Raw genomic sequence first — 14389 nt, forward strand, 5'->3', positions numbered from 1 at the left:
AAATAAATCCCAGCTATCATATAATTTCACCTATGAATACTCCAGTAACTATCTTTACCAGGTAAGGACTTAAAAAAATAAATAAATAAAAATCCATCACTTCATAACAAAATGAAAGTAATTTGGCAATGTCATCTAATAACTAGCCCATGTTTAATATTTCTCTGCTACTTATACCATATTGTTACAGTAAGATTATTTCCATTGGAATCTAAACAAAGTCCACAAGTTGCATCTGGTGGCTATTTTCATTAAATAGAATTTCTTGTAATCTAAAACAGTTACTCCTTCCATAATATTTATTAAAGAAACTAGATCGTTCTTATTTTAGAATTTCCATATCTTGAATTTGGCTGATTGTGGCATTAATCATCTTCTAGTCCGTGTATGTTCTATAAATGGTGGATATGTTCTTATATATTGGTTTATTTATTAATCAAATATGGTTTGACACCTTCATTGAGCCCTTACTTTGAGTGCAAGACAGTAGTGTGAAAGTGCTAGGATTTCGCTGATGAAAAATATGGACCCGGTCAAAACACAGGGAGTGCAGAGGCTACAGGGTTGAATGACAAAGGCCAGTTCTCAGGGGACCTACAGCTCTCCAGGCATTCTTTGCCTCCTCTGTAAGAGCCATTGGTCATGAATGCTGCCATTGGGCAGCAGGAGGTGACAGGTGCTCAAGAACCATTCAAAACAGTTCAGGGAGGGAGCAATTTCCTCAGTGAGTAACGATTTCTACGTGGTACAGGAGTTCCCAGCTTTTAAAGGCTTCTCCTGAGTTAGGGGAAGTGACAAATTACAAATTTTTAAAAAGCTCTTATCCTCAGAAAGATAGCTATCTTGAGACTAACTTGAAGTTTAGACAAAGGAGAAAAAAAGAAACTCCTTCCTGATTTGTTGTGTACCCTGGTGGGTTTGTCTCCCTCTGCTTCCCAGATGAGAACGTTAGTTCTGTCGTTAACTACTCAGTCGGTGCTCACCACATGCTAGCTGAGTGGGGCTGTCCTCTCAGGAGAAGCCAGAGAGCTCTGTCCCCAGGTAGCTTATAGATTAATTGAGAAGGTAAGTCATTTGTCATGTTTAGTGTTTAACTGAATTACTGAGTTGATGTATGAATTAATTATGTAGTTTTTATTAATCAACTACTATGTGCTAGCATGAGGCTGTGTGCTGGTGCAGCAGTGAATGAGAGGCCTGGCCTCTGCCCTCCTAGAGCATCCAAGTTGCTGCAGGCTGGGAAAAGGGAGGAGGGGAGATAGACAAAGATTCGTTCCTCACATCAGAGACATCTCGCCCTGCATTTTTAGATTTTTCTCATCTTCCCTGGACTGTCAATCAGCAACCGTATCTGGTCCTTCTCTTTCCCTGGACCCAAAATATTCAAGTCCCAAATCTCTAACTTAATGAAAAAGAACTCCTGAATCCTCTTTCAGTCACTTTCAGATTACTCAGATGGAGCACCTCACAGATACACAAAAACACATACACACTGATAATTTCGTATGTATTTTCTTTAACTTCTTAAATTAAAAGTTGCTTTCATTCTAACAAGCATTTTCAAGGGAATAAACGACTCTAAAAAAATAGGAGCTACTCAGGTGAGAAAACCTGGATTGATTCCTACCCAACTCCCCCACTGGACTAGGCAACCAGAGGGAAGGAGTTTGTCTCCTTCATCTCAGAGTACCCAGCTGTGGACTAAAGACTATGACTTCAGAATGCCCCTTGACTATTTTTAGTAAGACAGATATAGGCCCTGGCCGGTTGGCTCAGTGGTAGGGCATAGGCCCAGCATGTGGATGCCCAGGTTCAATTCCCAGTCAGGGCACACATGAGAAGCACCCATCTGCTTCTCCACCCCCCTCTTGCTTTGCTTTTCTCTCTCTCTCTCTCTCTCTCTCTCTCTCTCCCTCTCTCTCTCTCTCTCTCTCCCCCTTCTCTTCTCCTCCTGCAGCCATGGTACAATTGGAACAAGTTGGCCCTGGGTACTCCATGGCCTCTGCCTCAAGTGCTAAAAAATGGCTCCAGTTACAACAGAGCAATGGCCCCAGATGGGCAGAGTATTGCCCCCTAGTGGGCCTGCTGGGTGGATCCAGGTCTGGGTGCATGCGGGAGTCTGTCTTAGCCTCCCCTCCTCTCACTAAAAAACTGAAATAAAATAATGAAATGAAATGAAGGACAAATATAGAAACTGTAGATATGAGGATTAAATATGCGAGTGAATTATCCTCAAAAGTTCATATATGTGTTTAAGAATATATATTTATCTATCTCCTTTTTTTTTTTTTTGAGAGAAAATATCTCTAGGTTATTTTGACATTTGATTGTGCTGTATACCCCTCCCCCAAAGTTAAATTGTCTTCTGTCACCTTCTATCTGGTTTTCTTTGTGCCCCTCCCCTTCCCTAACCCCTCTCTCCTTCTTCACCCCCTCCCCCCTCCCCCAACCTCCCACCCCTGTTGCCATTACATTCTTGTTCATGTCTCTGAGTCTCATTTTTATGTCCCTTCTATGTATGGATTCATCTTAGTTTTGTTTTTTTTTTTTCTGATTTATTTCACTCCGTATAATGTTGTCAAGGTCCATCCATGTTATTGTAAATGATCTGATGTCATCATTTCTTATGGCTGAGTAAGTATTCCATAGTATATATGTACCAAAGCTTTTTAATCCACTCATCCTCTGACGGACACTTGGGCTGTTTCCAGATCTTCGCTATTGTGAACAATGCTGCCATAAACATGCGGGTGCATTTCTCCTTTTCGAGCCGTTCTATGGTGTCCTTGGGGTATATTCCTAAAAGTGGGATAGCTGGGTCAAAAGGCAGTTCGATTTTCAGATTTTTGAGGAATCTCCATACTGTTTTCCACAGTGGCTGCACCAGTCTGCATTCCTACCAGCAGTGCAGGAGGGTTCCCTTTTCTCCACATCCTTGCCAGCACTTATTCTGTGTTGTTTTGTTGATAAGCGCCATTCTGACTGGTGTGAGGTGATATCTCATTGTGGTTTTAATTTGCATTTCTCTAATGATTAGTTATGTTGAGCATTTTTTCATATGCCTATTGGCCATCTGTATGTCCTCTTTGGAGAAGTGTCTATTCATCTCTTTTGCCCATTTTTGGGTTGGGTTGTTTGTCTTCCTGGTGTTGAGTTTTACAAGTTCTTTATATATTTTGGTTATTAACCCCTTATCAGACGTATTGTCAAATATGTTCTCCCATTATGTAGTTTGTCTTTTTATTCTGTTCTTGTTGTCTTTAGCTGTGCAAAAGCTTTTTAGTTTGATATAGTCCCATTTGTTTATCCTGTCTTTTATTTCACTTCCCCGTGGAGATAAATCAGCAAATATATTGCTCCGGATGTCCGAGAGCTTACTGCCTATGGTTCTTCTAAGATGCTTATGGTTTCACGGCCTACATTTAAGTCTTTTATCCATTTTGAGTTTATTTTTGTGAGTGGTGTAAGCTAGTGATCTAGTTTCATTTTTTTGCAGGTAGCTGTCCAATTTTCCCAACACCATTTGTTAAAGAGGCTGTCTTTACTCCATTGTATTTCCTTACCTCCTTTGTCAAATATCAGTTGTCCATAGAACTGTGGGTTTATTTCTGGGTTCTCTGTTCTGTTCCATTGATCTATATGCCTGTTCTTATGCCAGTACCAGGCTGTTTTGAGTACAACGGCCTTGTAGTATAACTTGATATCAGGAAGTGTGATACCTCCCGCTTTATTCTTCTTTTTTAAGATTGCTGAGGCTATTCGTGTCCTCTTTTGGTTCCATATAAATTTTTGGAATATGTGTTCTATATCTTTGAAGTATGTCATTGGTATTTTAATTGGTATTGCATTGAATTTATAGATTGCTTTGGGTAATATAGACATTTTAATGATGTTTATTCTTCCTAACCATGAGCATGGTATATGCTTCCACTTGTTTGTATCTTCCTTGATTTCTTTTATCAATGCTTTGTAATTTTCCGAGTACAAGTCTTTAGTCTCCTTGGTTAAGTTTACTCCTAGGTACTTTATTTTTTTGGTTGTAATTGTGAAGGGGATTGTTTCCTTAATTTCTCTTTCTGACTGTTCATTGTTGGTGTATAAAAATGCTTTTGATTTCTGAGTATTGATTTTATATCCTGCCACTTTGCTGAATTTATTTATCAGGTCCAGTAGTTTTTTGACTGAGCCTTTAGGGTTTTCTATATACAATATCATATCATCTGCAAATAATGATAGTTTTACTTCTTCTTTTCCAACTTGAATGCCTTTTATTTCTTCTTCTTGTCTGATTGCTGTGGCTAGGACTTCCAGGACTATGTTAAATAAGAGTGGTGAAAGGGGGCACCCCTGCCTTGTTCCTGATCTTAAGGGTATTGCTTTTAATTTTTGCCCATTGAGTATGATGTTGGCTGTGGGTTTCTCATAGATGGCTTTTATCATGTTGAGGTATGTTCCCTGTATTCCCACTTTGCTGAGAGTTTTGATCATGAATGGGTGCTGGATTTTATCAAATGCTTTTTCTGCATCTATTGAAATTATCATATGGTTTTTCTCCTTCTTTTTGTTTATGTGATGAATTACATTGATTGATTTACGAATATTGTACCAGCCTTGCCTCCCCAGAATAAATCCCACTTGATCATGGTGTATGATTTTTTCCATATATTGTTGGATCCGGTTTGCTAATACTTTGTTGAGGATTTTAGCATCTATATTCATCAGAGATATTGGCCTATAATTTTCTTTCTTTGTGTTGTCTTTGCCTGGTTTTGGAATCAGAATTATGCTCGCCTCATAAAAGGAGCTTGGAAGTCTTCCTTCCTCTTGAATTTTTTGAAATAGTTTGAGAAGGATAGGAGTTAGTTCTTCTTTGAATATTTGGTAGAATTCTGTTGTGAAGCCATCGGGCCCTGGACTTTTCTTTGTTGGGAGTTTTTTGATAACTGTTTCAATCTCATTTGGTGTAATCGGTCTGTTTAGGTTTTCTGATTCTTCCAGATTGATTTTTGGAAGATTGTATGTTTCAAGGAATTTGTCCATTTCATCTAGGTTGTCTAGTTTTTTGGCATACAGTTCTTCATAGTATTTTCTTACTATATTTTGTATTTCTGTTGTGTCAGTTGTTATTTCTCTTCTCTCATTTCTAATTTTATTTATTTGAGTCCTCTCTCTTTTTCTTGGTGAGTCTACTTAAAGGTTCATCAATCTTGTTTACCTTTTCAAAGAACCAGCTCCTAGTTTCATTGATCCTCTGTATTGTTTCTTTAGCCTCTATGTCATTTATTTTTGCTCTGATCTTTATTATTTCCTTCCTTCTACTACATTTGGGCTTTACTTGCTGTTCTTTTTCTAATTCTTTTAGATGCAGGGTTAAGTTGTTTATTTGAGCTTTTTCTAGCTTCTGAAAGTATGCCTGTAGTGCTATGAACTTCCCTCTCAGCACTGCTTTCGCTGTGTCCCATAAATTTTGAGTTGTTGTATGCTCATTGTCATTCGTTTCTAGGAATTTTTTTATTTCTTCCTTGATCTCATTCTTAATCCATTCATTATTTAACACCCTGCTATTTAGTTTCCATGTGTTTGAGAATTTTTTAGCTTTTCTGCTGTGATTCATTTCTAGTTTCATGCCGTTGTGATCGGAGAAAGTGCTTGATATGATTTCAGTCTTCTTAAATTTGTTGAGAGCACTTTTGTGCCCTAACATGTGGTCTATCCTAGAGAATGTACCATGAGCACTTGAAAAGAATGTATATTCTGCTGCTTTAGGGTGAAAGGATCTGAAGATATCTATTAAATCGAGTTGATCTAGTGTTTCCAATAAGTCTGCTGTTTCTTTGTTAATTTTCTTTCTTGAAGATCTATGCAGTGGTGTTAGTGGGGTATTGAAATCCCCTACTATTATAGTATTGCTGTTGATCTCGCCCTTTAAATCCATCAAAGTCTGTTTTATATTTTTGGGTGCTGCTTTATTAGGTGCATAGATATTTATAATAGTTATATCTTCCTGTTGGATTACTCCCTTTATCATTATGTAGTGGCCTTCTTTATCTCTTACTATATCCTTTGTTTTAAAGTCCAATTTGTCTGATATAAATATTGTTACCCCAGCTTTTTTTTCATTTCCGTTTGCATGAAATGTTTTTTTCCATCCTTTTACCTTCAATCTATGTGTGTCTTTTGTTCTAAGGTGTGTCTCTTGTAGACAACATATGTATGGGTCCTGTTTTCTTATCCACGCAGCTACCCTATGTCTTTTGATTGGATCATTTAATCCATTTACATTTAAGGTTATTATTGATATGTAGTTGTTTATTGCCATTTTCTTCTTTAAAAGTGTATTCCTTTTTTTGCTATATTCTTTTCCAACTTTGATCTGTTTACAACAGGCCCCTTAACATTTCTTGCAGTGTTGGTTTGGTTGTAATGAATTCCTTGAGTTGTTTTTTGTCTGGGAAGCTTTTTATTTCTCCTTCGATTTTAAATGATAGCCTTGCTGGATAAAGTAATCTTGGTTGTAGGTTCTTGTTCTGCATTACTTTGAATATTTCTTGCCATTCCCTTCTGGCCTCAAGTGTTTCTGTTGAGAAGTCGGATGTCATCCTTATGGGGGCTCCTTTGTAGGTGATAACTTTTTTTTCTCTTGCAGCTTTTAATATTTTCTCTTTATCACTTAGCCTTGGTATTTTAATTATGATGTGTCTTGGTGTAGGTTTCTTTGGGTTTCTCTTTAATGGAGTTCTCTGTGCTTCTTGGACTTGTGAGAGTTTCTCTTGCATTAATTTAGGGAAGTTTTCAGTTATGATATGATTGAACAAAGTCTCTATCCCTTGTTCTTTTTCTTCTTCTTCAGGAACCCCTATGATGCGGATGTTATTTCTCTTCATGTTGTCACAGAGCTCTCTAAGTGTTTCCTCTGATTTTTTGAGTCTCTTTTCTCTTTTCTTCTCTGCTTTCATGCCTTCATTCCAGTTGTCCTCCAACTCGCTGATTCGATCCTCAGCTGTATCCATCCTGTTTTTAATTCCTTCCATTGTGGTCTTCATTTCTGATATTGTATTTGTCATCTCTGACTGATTCTTTTTTAATATTTCAATATCCTTTTTTATACTTGCTATTTCTTTATTTAGGTTTTCAAACTGCCCCTCCATTGTTGTTCTAAGATCCCTAAGCATCCTTACAATCATTATTTTGAACTCTGCATCTGGAAGTTTGATTATTTCCATATCACTCAGCTCATCTCTCAAAGGTGTCTCTTGTGGTTTCATTTGGGTTGCACTCCTTTGTCTTCTCATAATGGTGTTTTATTTGTAGAGTTGGTTGAGTCTAGGCTTGGTGTTCTCTGCCTCCAGTTTTCAGTTGTGCTATTTCTAGGTCTTCTTGGGTTGGTATCAGCTATTATTTGTAATCCACTTTCGGATTTGGGCAGCTTTGAAGTCTTGATTTGTTTGTTTTCTTAACAGGTGATAGTCTTGTTAACTGATCTCAGCAGGGGGCTTCCTTGAAACTGTAACCAGGAATGCTGTGGGTGTAACCTGAGACGCTGAAGGTCTCTTCCACCAACTTAATCTCACTGGGGGCAGGGTTTTTTCTCAGCTTCAGTAGGGGGAGGTGTATCTCAGATCTCCATGGAGACCTGAGTTACTGCCCCTCCTCCCCACTTCTTGTTTTCAGCTATGTCTTGTTGCGCTGATTGGAGCTGGATAGATGTCCGGAGATCTCTGATCCGGAAGCACTTCAGCTCTGTTTTGTGAAAGGTTCAGTCCCTCCCCCAGCTATGGCCGCCTCCAGCACGAATGAGTCAGCTTTTTTATTTTGTTTCTTGCATACCTTAGCCCCTCACAGTCTGTCCCTCTCCTTGTCCTTTCCACTTGGGAGATAAGCTGGTCTTTTCAACCCACCTTGCTCCCTGGTCGCCAGGTAAGTGGCTGTGAGCAGTAGTTTCTGCTCTTTTTCCTCTGTGAATTCCTCTCTGGGCTCTCAGCCTCACCCCCCCCCTTCCGTTCCTGTAAGCAGAGGAGATTCAGGCACTCCTTACCAGGATTATTGTGGCTTCCTCTTTGCTCCTTGGTTTTTGAGAGTTGTTCTTGCAGTTCAGTGTTGGTTTTTCATGCTGATTTTTCCTAAATTGATTTGTATTCCAGTTTGGTGTTGAGAGCTGGGCGTCTGTGCGTCCACCTACTCTGCTGCCATCTTCAAAAGCCTTATCTATCTTCTTAATGGTTTACTAAACTATAAGACTAAGTTTTTAGATTTCTCATTTGTATCTTCTAAATGTTTATTTGTTTTCCCATTTTGTTTAGATAATGAAAAAGTCTATGTACTTCAATGGGGTCAAGTTCACCTAATAAATAACTGCTCTAAGTTTTACCCAGATCGGTATTTTGAAAATGAAATGGAATGTGCAGGTAAGTATATACTAAGTGGTTTCTCTGATAGATAGATATATTATATATATATATATTTATATATATAATCAGAGAATATATTTATATATATATATCCCCCCCAAAGTGAGAAGCGAGGAGGCAGACAGACAAACTCCCGCATGCGCCTGCCCACCAGGGGGCAACGCTCTGCCCATCTAGAGCATTGCTCCGCTGCAATCCAGGCCATTCTAGCACCCGAGGCAGAGGCCATGGAGCCATCCTCAGCACCCAGGCCAACTTTGCTCCAGTGGAGCCTTGGCTGTGGGAGGGGAAGAGAGAGACAGAGAGAAAGGAGTGGGCGAAGGGTGGAGAAGCAGATAGGCACTTCTTCTGTGTGCCCTGACCAGGAATAGAACCTGAGACTTCCACATGCTGGGTCAACGCTCTACCACTGAGGCAACCAGCTAGGGCTCTCTGATACATTTTTATACATACTCCTTAAGAAATGTGTCTCCTCTTCCCCACCGAATTAGCCCCTTGCTCAGGACCCTGAACCCTTTCACTTGGCCTTCTGGCTGTCCCTCCCCTGTAGTTCAAGCTTCCTCATTCTAATAGTAAAAGGTGAAACCTTCCTTAAGCTATTATATAGCAGTATAGCAAGGAGACTAAGAGCACAGACTGTGTGAGTTTACATCCTTGTTTTTACCGATTAATACTTATGTGACCTTGAGCAAGTTTCCTTAAGAGCAAAACTGGGGTTCTTGGGCCTGGCCAGTTGGCTCAGTGGATAAAGCATCAGCCCAGCATGTGGGCCTCCTGGGTTCAATCTCCGATCAGGGCACACAGGAGAAGCGACCATTTGCTTCTCTTCCCCTCCCTCTCCCCTTTTCTCTCTCTTCCTCCCTCCCAGCCAGTGGCTAGATTGGTCGGAGTGCCAGCCCCAGGAGAGGTTGCAGGGTGGATCCTGGTCAGGGCACATGTGGAAGTCTATGTCTCCTCCTCTCACTTAAGGAAAAACAAAATTGAGGCTCTTAATAGATGAGGACACTAAGGTGCAGAGCAGTTACATAATTTGTCCAAAGTCTTACAGACAAGGATCACAACCCAAACTTCTAAATAAAAATCCAGATGATCTCACTTCAAATGCATTCAGTTGCAATTAAATTCTCCCTCCTCAGAAATCCCACTGCACTTCTTACTATACCTGCCACTGTCTACGTTGATATGCTAGTGATGCCAACGCCCATACCTAATACTTTGGGTGGTAACCCAAAGGCCGGGCACCAGCCAGGTAGTACGTTTATGATGCTTTATTGAAACCACCTATAAGTAGGGTGTCACAGGGAAGGATGTTATTGATATTCTATAAATTCCTGAATACAGTGATTTTAAAATCTTAGAAAGTCATAAGAGTGAGAGGAAAGTAAATAGACCATCTCTTGTGCCCTCTCATCTTAAAATGGAGGTCAAGATTATAGAGGACAAAAGGAGAGAATAGCACAAAAGCTACCAAGAAGCAACACTGCAGTGAAGAGGACAGGCTCTGAGGTCTGCCTGCCAGGTCCAGACTCTGCCGCTTCTTAGCTGGATGGTCTTGGACAAGAGGTTAATATTTACAATCTCTCTATGCCTTACTTATCTCATCTTAAAGTAGGGATAGTAATGATGCTTCCTCATAGGGTCCTGGTGAGGCTTAAAGTAACAAACAACTAATACTGTATATAAAAGCACTCAATAAGCACTAGCTATCCTATTATTTTCCCAGTCAGCATTTGATGTACTTTTAGAAGGCAATCTCATCATAGTATATATACCTACATAAAGTGGAGAAAGCAGGGAGAGCACTTGCTAAATTTAGAGAATGAGTAGAAAACAAACTTATTTCCCAGCCCACAGTGCTACAACTCTGAGGGCCCAGCTGGGGTCTGCAAGGGGGAGGTGTCCTTCCTGTTAGGAAAGTGTGAGGAGGCGAAGCCATCACACTCATTGTGGAAGAGGCAGAAAGGCAGCATGGCCGCCTTGACAAACGTAAGGGAATGTGTGACTTTCCTTTTCTGTTGTCTTTCCCAGGTACAGAAGACGGTTCCATCGATGCCTGTAAAGGGGACTCCGGAGGCCCCTTAGTCTGTCAGGATGCCAACAATGTGACTTATGTTTGGGGTGTTGTGAGTTGGGGTGAACAATGTGGGAAATCAGAGTTCCCAGGAGTTTATACCAAAGTGGCCAATTATTTTGATTGGATTTCCTATCATGTAGGAAGGCCTCTTATTTCTCAGTACAATATATAAAACTGTGCTCTCTCTCTTCTTTCTACTCTTTTTCTCTTGGGAGTTCCATTTTAACTAAAATGATACTGCATAATTAGTACTTCTTTAGGACAAAAATAAAGCAAATTTTACTGGATATTTTTGAAGGTCTCTACAAAGTTTGTGTCATATTGGAATTCTGCTGTATAATTCTCAAATAAATATTTTAGTGAAGTATATATGTTTTATTTATTAGAAATGAGGTTAAATTATCTCTCCATTGAGTGACATTGGAGTCACCTAAGCCTACTTTCAAATCTTAATTCTACCACCTGCTAATTACTTGATCCTGGGTGATTTATTATCTACTTTGTGTCTCATTTTCCATATTTAAATGAAACCTGGAATTTTGAGAAAACATACTGAAATATTTTAAGTATGTTTCAGCATCATACCTGTCTCAGGAAAATAACTGATCTCACAGTTCTTGTCCCATTTCTCTGCTCTTTTAAGAATTAAAACTTCTTGCCCTGTCTGTGTAGCCAGTTGATTATAGAGTGCTGTCCCAATATGCCAAGGTTGCTGGTTTGCTCCCTGGTCAGGGCACATACAAGAATCAACCAATGCATGCATAAGTAAGTGGAACAACCAGTCGATGTTTCTCTTTCTCCTTTCTTCTCCCTCTCTAAAATCAGTAAATTAGATGAATCCATACATAGAAAGGACATAAAAATGAGACTCAGAGACATGAACAAGAATGTGATGGCAACAGGGGCGGGAGGTTGGGGGAGGGGGGAGGGGGTGAAGGAGAGAGGGGTTAAGGGAGGTGAGGGGCACAAAGAAAACCAGATAGAAGATGACAGAAGACAATTTAACTTTGGGGGAGGGGTATACAGCACAATCAAATGTCAAAATAATCTAGAGATATTTTCTCTCAACATATGTACCCTGATTTATCAATGTCACTGCATTAAATTTAATAAAAAAAAAATTTTAAAGAATTAAAAGTTCTTGAAAATTTTGTCTTTTGTTCCTCATCACACAAGTTCTCCTTGACCCTGTCTTTAACCCTTTCCACAGACACCACACACAACTACTAACATCCTTTGTATCAAACCTTACAGTCAGCCCCCAAGGGCATCACATTCTCCTGCCTGGCCTGCTGCCTCTCTGGCTGCTGGTCTCAGCCTCCTTCCCAGCCTGTGCTTTCTGGTTGTTTTTCTCTCTTTGCCCTTTCCCTGGTGACCTCATCTAGACTCAGCTTTAAACCCAACCCACAGTCCAATGACTCACAAATTCACATTGTTACCTTTCCTAGAACTCCGGACTTAACATCTCCACCTGTGTATCTATCTCATAGTATTTCAAAAGAAACATGGCCACCCCAAACATCCGACCCTGCTTAAACCTGTTCCTCCCTCCTTAGTAAATGGCACCGACCCCCACTCAGAGCTCCCCTGTGGACCCGGTTTCCAGGAGGCACTCAGGCTCCATCACGTGACCCTGCTTTAATCTCAGCACAGCACTAGTCATCAGCCAATGTGTTCTGCTGTTGTCTGTCTGCCTCTTCCCATCGCACCGTGAGACACAGGACAAGGAGACTATGTTCTTTCTTCTGCATCCCTACCACTTGGTTCATAGAAGGTGCTCCGTGAGTCCACATTACCACTTTTAGCATTATTTTCTTAAAGCACAGCTGTACCTAAAGGCAGAAGTATATTATTTACATAAATATTACCTTCAGTTCCTGGGGTCCAGGCTTTGGTAGACTCAGCTCTTTTAATAATTGAAATAAATGCCTGTTTCTACATATATTCCAAAATTGATTACTGCCTATTTTTCTTTCTAAAAATTTTGGTAACATACACATAAAAATTTTAACCTTTTGAAGTATACAGTCTGTGGCATTATGTATATTCACATTGTTGTATAACCTTCTCCATCTCCAGAAATTTACCTTCCCAAAATGAAACTCTGCTCATGAAACAGTAATTCCTCCTTTCTCCCAACACTCCCCAGATTTTTAACTCCCTTTGTCACTGAATGCAGGAGAATATCTGTTTATCTATGGCCATGTAAGAAAGAACTCTAAACCAGTCACTTAAGTAACAATGGTTTGTTACTTTGCTGCTGTATCTGGGAACCGCCTGGGCCCAAGTGGCAGTTCTTCCATCCTCTCCTGCAGTTGCCCTCGGCTGGACGGGCTGCGGTAAGGGTCATCTCAGACTCCTTCACTCAGACATCTGGTGCCCGGGCTGGGAGGACTCAGCTGGGACTTTTTAGAACTCTTTCTCTGCATGGTCTCTCCACATGGTGACTCAGAGTCGCCTGATTTCTTACACCACACGGATAAGTGTCCCAGAAGAACCTAAAGCACCTGTACAAACTTTCCAAACTTAGCCTTGGAAGTCACTTAGCCTTCCATCACAAAGACCTGAATAGGTGCAAAGAAAGGAAATATAATTCATCTCTTAATGGGAGGAGTATTGTAGGGCCAGTGGCCACCACCGTTGTGGCCATACAGGTTCTCAGTGAATTCAGACAGATGGTAAAGAAGCAGTGGAGCCAAAAAATGGTGGGCCTTTCCTTTTTTAACGTCTCGCACTGGACGATGAGCAAACAGGCAGTGATAACACTTCCTTCTCATTCAGAGCTTCCAAAGTCCTGATGCATTCTCTGGTTCCACAACCAGGAGAATCTTTTCCAGTTTCTCCTAGAATCAAAGGCCCCCGCAAGCCTCAGTAGGGCTCCCAAAGCCCCTCAGCTCTGGTTCCCCATCTGCACACCTCTCTCTCCACAAAATTGGCTTCTTCTTCAGCCCCCTGAATTCTCTCTGTTCTCTCTGCAAAACTACCTGGGCCCAAGAAGACCCCTCCTCCAGCAAACATCAGCAAAACAATGGCTCTCCCAAGCAGGAAAGTAATCCCCAATTTGCAATCAACTGCCCTGCTCTGAGGGCAAGCACACACATGGCTGGCTACCCAGCGCGATTTTTTAACAATAAAAGTGAGCAAACTCAAAAAATACAAAATTTACAAACTCATTTGCCCAAAAAGTATCAAAGAATTTGTGGCATGTTTTAAAACCACCTTCTCTTGATTCAGCAAACCTGGAGCATGTAGCAACTTAGAAGACATCTGCATATGGGACAGACAGAGCACTAAGCTTCATGCTGGGAAACCCGCATATGGGCACCCTTAGGTGACGTAGGAAGGAGTGTCACTGTGGCCACTCAAAGGACCACGCCAGTCAGTATGCACAGTGACCTGGAACCTGGAGGCTTGGTAGCAGACAGAGTAACCAGGGTAGAGTCTGAAGTGAAGAGCCAGCTGCTCTAATGACTCCATGTGGCACAGACTAAGACAGCAGGAGTGGGATGACCTGGCTCCAGGGCTCTCTGTTGAGCCCTTTGAGTAGTACGAACTTTCATGTACGTCCTCACTCAAAGGGTTAACAAAAAACTCACTACTCAAAGGGCTAGGGGACTGTGTGGAAGCTCATACTTGCAAAGAGAAGCCAATCATTGGTTTAATACAAAGACTGGTTTATTCAAATATATTATGCAGTTAACAGAATTTTCAGGAAAGCCAGAAATTGGAGGCTGTGCATCTGGGAATAATGCTCAAAGACTGCTGCAGGACTGCTCATCGGAGACTTCCAGTGCCACCAGCTCAGGTCCCAGGCACCAGGTTCAGCTCACTGCCAAGCCTGGGCACTGGCCCTGCTGCTTGACCCCTGCTACCACTGCCTCTGTGAGTTAGCACTGTCTTCCTGGTG

The 14389-nt window shown here is 40.9% G+C and overlaps 1 protein-coding gene across 2 annotated transcripts in view; it reads left to right on the forward strand.

Annotated features, from left to right (window-relative positions):
* The window catches only part of CFI (complement factor I), an 86336-nt gene extending 75487 nt beyond the window's left edge, over positions 1 to 10849 (forward strand). For both annotated transcript variants that reach the window (XM_066280773.1, XM_066280774.1), the window contains 2 exons: positions 8301 to 8405; positions 10437 to 10849. In XM_066280773.1, the coding sequence (XP_066136870.1) occupies positions 8301 to 8405; positions 10437 to 10654 (323 nt within the window). In that variant the 3' untranslated portion in view covers positions 10655 to 10849. The remainder of the gene's footprint in view (positions 1 to 8300; positions 8406 to 10436) is intronic.
* The last annotated feature ends 3540 nt before the right edge of the window (positions 10850 to 14389 follow it).

This window comes from Saccopteryx bilineata, chromosome 5, assembly GCF_036850765.1.
Source record: "Saccopteryx bilineata isolate mSacBil1 chromosome 5, mSacBil1_pri_phased_curated, whole genome shotgun sequence".
Taxonomy (NCBI): domain Eukaryota; kingdom Metazoa; phylum Chordata; class Mammalia; order Chiroptera; family Emballonuridae; genus Saccopteryx; species Saccopteryx bilineata.